Source organism: Otolemur garnettii, unplaced genomic scaffold (assembly GCF_000181295.1).
Source record: "Otolemur garnettii isolate 467f Iridium unplaced genomic scaffold, OtoGar3 scaffold00089, whole genome shotgun sequence".
Taxonomy (NCBI): domain Eukaryota; kingdom Metazoa; phylum Chordata; class Mammalia; order Primates; family Galagidae; genus Otolemur; species Otolemur garnettii.
In genome coordinates, this window is record NW_003852484.1 from 5,273,860 (window position 1) to 5,279,421 (window position 5,562).

Below are 5,562 nucleotides of genomic sequence, written 5' to 3' on the forward strand. Positions count from 1 at the left end.
GGAAAAACATACACAGTTTAGAAACCATAAAGGGCCAGAGAGCTCAGAGCAGGGAGCAACAGCCCTGTGTTGAGAAAGAGTGAGCTGTGAGGCTGGAAAACAGGCAGATGCCAGATCTCAAAGGTCCTTATGCAAATAAGTACATAAAAAGAGGTGAAGAAAAGTAAAATACAGGGGGGTTTCCAGGTATTTCTAGGACTTTTTTGTAGGGTTTTGAAATTTAAAGTTATAAAAAATGCAGGCTTCCTTGAAGTTGGCTAATTAATAACATATTCCTAGGGCTCTCTGAAGAGACCTGAGGCCTACTGTTCAAAACCTCTAACTTCTCCTTCGTATGTGGGAAAGACCTAAAAGTCTGAGGAATAAGTAAGCCCTTCTTTTCTTTCCTTTGAAAGAAAGGCCAACTCAAATGGGAAATTTAAATTTATGAATCTATCTCATTACTCTTGTTTTACTGGACTAGAGCAAGGACCAGGAGTTCTGCTTTTCTCACCTGCTGAACGCGCCCTTGAGGAGATGGCACCCAGTCCCCACAGGCAGGGCAGGGAGGAGAGAGATGGTCTGAGTGTCTGCACCACCACCAAGGGTTCACGTCCCACATCAGTGGTTCTCAAATGGGTGTGGGTCAAAATCACCTGGAGGTGTTGCTCACACACAAACCCCTTTGGACTTAAATCTTAGGAGGGGCCTTAAAATTTGCATTTCCACAAGCTCCCAGGTGTGTCAGTGGTTAGGAGGCCCCCAGCCTGCTCTGGCTGCGCCCAGCTTCTCTTTGCCATAACTCTCCTCACTCTGCAATGTTCACTGTTTAATCCAGGCCTTCCTCACTAGGCTGTGCATTGCATAAGGGCAGGAACTATGTTTGTCTTGTTTATTTGGAGCTATTATTTGTTGAATTAATAAATGAATGCTTCTAGTGGCTTTCCAAAGACACAGAACAATAGGAGAGGAAGTAGACTCCAAGACACGGATTCTGGTTTCCTTTTTTCTAGAGATAAACACAGAAAAGCATGAAAAAGTTTTTTCTTTTTTCTTTCCTTTTTTTCTTTTTTTTTTTTTGAGACAGAGTCTCACTATGTCGCCCACAGTAGAGTGTCGTGGCATTATAGCTCAGAGCAACCTCAAACTCTTGGGCTTAAGTGATTCTCTTGCCTCAGCCTCCCAAGTAGCTGGGACTACAGGCGCCTGCCACAGATCCCAGCTATTTTTTTGTTGCAGTTTTCATTGTTGTTTAGTAGTCCTGGACCAGGTTCTAACCCACCTACCTTAGTGGATGTGGCCAGCACCCTAACCACTGAGCTATGGGCACTGGGCCAGTTCTTTATTTCTTATTTCCTTTTTATTTATTTATTTTTTGAGATAGAGTCTCACTGTCACCCTGAGTAGAGTGGCATAGTGTCAGGCTAGTTTTTCTATTTTGAGTAGTGAAGGAAGGTAGGGGGTCGGGTCGGGGTGTCTCACTCGTGTTCAGGCTGGTCTTGAACTGCTTAGCTCAAGCAACTCATTCACCTTGGCCTCCCAGAGTGATAGGGTTAGTTATAGATGTGACCCAACATACCTGAGTTCCCAAAAGTTACTTTAGTTTCTACTTTTGGTTCTTCCAAAGAGGTTTAAATGCCCCCTCTTGACCACCTCTGAGCTTCAACTTCCTCATCTCTTAAATATAAGACTGACAGATAAAATGTAGGACATCCAGTTAAATGTAAATTTCAGATAAATAACAATTTTTAGCACACATTATTTGTTTGCTAATAATTTTTAGCACACATTTAGCATGCTGTATTTGTTTTTCTGAAATTCAAATTTAACTGGGTATTCTGTATTTTTATTTGCTAAAACTGACAACCCTACATATATATGGATAATAATATTACTTACCTCACAGGGTTTCGGTGAGAATTAAATGAATGTATGTAAAGCCTTAGAATAGCAACTGAGACCAAGTAAGAGCTCTATTTAAGTATTTGCTTTTATTTTTATCATACATATGCAACACACACACACACACACACAGACACACACACACACACAATCCTGACTACTCTTCTTCAGTAACCCATTACAGTTTTGAAAATTTTTTCATGATATTCTGAAATCTCCATGTTTTAATTTGTGACAATTTAATTTTATTATCTCCTTTATAAATCTCTTGATTTGAATTTGGTTTTAGAAGACCAAAATAAAATAATCTCTTAATCTAAGAGATTAAGGCAAAAATAAAATAATCTCTTAATCTTTTCTTCTTAGCATAAGGTTCCAATTTTATCTTTTGTCATATGAACCTGTTTTTCTTTTCTGAAGTCTGCCTAGTTCCTACACATTATATATTTTCTTTAATCAGAAAAATATGTTTATTATAATAAGTTCATAAGAAAGAAAAAGATTATTCTTTCTTCTTGCAACCCTGTCTGAGTTGTCCACAACAATCTTACCTCTCTGGCCTTCTGTTTCCCTAGCCCTACATGCTGTAGTTGGTAGATGATGATGGCTAAAGTCACTGCCAGATCTAACCCTACAAAGAGGGTTTAGTAAGGATTTTTAACTCAGCACACAGGAAAGTAGAAGGAATTAGTTGACTTTACTCATCACTATCAATTCCTTATTGATAGAGAAGCAGGAGGGATCTCACGTGGCAACATAGATCAATGACCTCTGCCTGAAACTATGGCTACTATAACACGAAGAACTTAAAATCCCTAAGTCAACCATGCTCAAGTGGAAAGTACCCAGGCCTTTGTTGGACCTAGGTTCAAGTTCTGCATTCTAAAACTATATACATTATCAGCTCTATAGCCTATGGTAAATAATTTACTTTCTTTCAGCCTTAGTTTCTTCTCTGTTAAATGAAGGTAATATTAATATCTAACTTAAAGGTCACTGTGGGGTTAAATGCAATACGCAAAACTACGTGGGTCTATGCTAGCATATAGTATGTTTTCAACAAATACCTGGTCTTTTTCTTACATGCCTTTTCAGATCCTTGACCTGAAGACAGTTTAGAAGTAATAGAATAACTACACGAAGAATTATCCATCAAATTATCTCTCAAAGATTCTGTCAAGGAACTGCAGGGTTCCACAGAATGTAGTTTGACAGCCTTTGATATGGCAATGTTGAGACTGTCCAGGATTCACAAGTGAGAGCAGTGACCTCATTTCTTGTCACTTATCACACAGGGGCTCCCCATCTCTAGACTTATATGACTTTGATCTACTCACACTGGTTATAGTCTTAGGTCTATACATGAAATGTGATATAAGAAAAATAAAGTGTACAAACTTTGGATTCAGAAAGAATGGGTTTGAACCCTGACTCTTGTGCTTATTACCTTTGTCTTTCATTAAATTATTTAACTTCTTGATGTCCTCATATAGAAGGGCGACAGTAATAACAATTACCTTGCACGGTGGAGGTAAAGACTTAAAATGACCTATGTAAAGTTCCAGATACAGGGTAAGAGGCTGATAAATGGCTGCTACGACTCCTTAGCCTGTCACATCAAAACCTGACTTGGCTACGCAGGAACAGAAGCCTAATCAATAGTAAGGGCCACACCTATCAGGGTAAAAACTGTCAGTCCCTGAAGCATGACTTTATTCCAAATCCAGAGAGACTCTGGGTTTCACCACCTCCTTTTGCCCCAGATTACAAGTTTATTTTGAGGATGCATCTTTAAATTCCCAAAGTGCCCAGGAGTGCCTAATATACTTGGCATTCGGTAATAATAATGACTGATGTCTTCTTTGTGGTGAAATGCACCCTGCTTTCATAGCCCCTTTTGGATCTGCACTTACTTGGGTACTTGCGGATGATTCTGAAGGGCTGGTTGTTCACATCTGTCTCCGTAATACGGCAGACATACTTCTCATGTAACCTGACAGGGTATTTCAGGATGGAGAACACTCGGTAGAAACCATCCATCTGTTCCTCTAGGACCTCCACAGTGCTGTGGTTGCTCAGATCCCTCTCTGCCCTGTCCAGCCAGGTCACGTTAGGTGAGAGGTACCAGCCCTTGGAGATGCACGTGGCCACATCCTGATCCTCAATCTTCTCAAACAGCACCTGGGGCATTTCAGAGTCTGCTTGGGAAAAAAATAACAGAACAATTAGTTCCTTTTATATTTTAGCCCCAGGAGGCTCAGGCTAGCAGAAATCTTGCCCTTGGTTTTTACATTAACCCCCTTTGTAGGCAGTACACAGTTGAAGTCAAACTTAAAAATTTTTTATTTCAAAATTATAAAGGGGATACAAATGTTACATGGATAGCTTGTATAATACTTAAGTCAGAGATATTAGTGTGCCCATCACTCCAATAGTCTTCATTGTACCGGTTAGATAGGATTTTTTATTCCTGCCCTTTCCCTCCCTCTTCTCTGCTTTATGACTAATGACTTTTACTTCTCTCTGTGCCCATGTGTGTCTGTCAATTAGTTCCAAATTATTAGAGAGTACATGTAGTGTTTATTTTTCCATTCCTATACTTCACTTAGGATAATGGTCTCTAGTTTCATCCAATTTGCTGCAAAAGACATTAATTCATTTCTTTTTATGGCTGAGTTGTACTCCATGGTATATACGCACACACCATATTCTGTTAACCCATGAATTGATGAGTACTTAGTTAGGTTTATTGTACATATTTTCAATTGTGAATTGTGCTGTAATAAACATTTAGGTACAGGTATCTTTTTGATAAAATGACTTCTTTTCCTTTGGGTAGATACCCAGTAGTGCGGCTGCTCAGTTGAATTGTTTATTTCTTTGAAGAATCCTCATATTGTTTTCCATAGAGGTTGTACTAATTTATAGTCCCACCAATAGCATTCGTTTCTCTTTGTATCTACATCAGCATCTATTGTTTTTTTGATATTCTATGCTCATTTGGAATCAAAAAAGAGCCCAAATAGCCAAAGCAAACTTAAGCAAAAAAGAACAAATCTGGAATCATATGATTACAAGACCTCAAACTTATTCTACAAAGCTATAGTAACCAAAACAGCATGGTATTGGTACAAAAATAAAGCTATAGACCAGTGGGACAGAACAGAGAACCAAGATATAAAACCATCTACCTACAACCAACTGATCTTTGATAAAGCAGACAACAACATTCACTGGGAAAAAGAAGACCTATTCAATAAATGGTGCTGGGAAATTGGATAGCCACATGCAAAAGAATGAAGCAAGATGCCTATCTCTCACCATTCACCAAAATCAATTCAAGATGAGTAAAAGACTTACATGTAAGGCATGAAACCATAAAAATTCTAGAAGACAATGTAGGAAAAACTCCTCTAGACATCAGCCTAGACAAATAAGTTATGATGAAGACCCGAAAGGCAATTATAGCAACAATAAAAATAAAACTTGATTAAATTAAAAAGCTTCTGCACAGAAATGAAAATAATCAATAGAGGAAATAATCAACAGACAATCTACAGAATGGGAAAATATTCACAGACTATACTTCCAACAAAGGGCTAATATCCAGAATCTGCAAAGGACTCAGACAAATCAACAAGGAGAGAACAAAAAACCCCAATAAAAGGTGGCCAAAAAACA

At 38.5% G+C, this 5,562-nt stretch overlaps 1 protein-coding gene across 4 annotated transcripts in view; it reads right to left on the bottom strand.

Annotated features, from left to right (window-relative positions):
- LOC111726993 (butyrophilin subfamily 2 member A2-like) overlaps positions 1-5,562 on the bottom strand; it is an 18,269-nt gene that overhangs the window by 4,787 nt on the left and 7,920 nt on the right. For 2 of the 4 annotated variants that reach the window (XM_023516320.1, XM_023516317.1), the window contains exon 4: positions 3,636-4,082. In XM_023516320.1, the coding sequence (XP_023372088.1) occupies positions 3,700-4,082 (383 nt within the window). In that variant the 3' untranslated portion in view covers positions 3,636-3,699. Of the gene's footprint in view, positions 1-3,635; positions 4,083-5,562 lie in introns of those variants that run through there. The other 2 variants (XM_023516319.1, XM_023516318.1) reach the window with 2 other exon arrangements.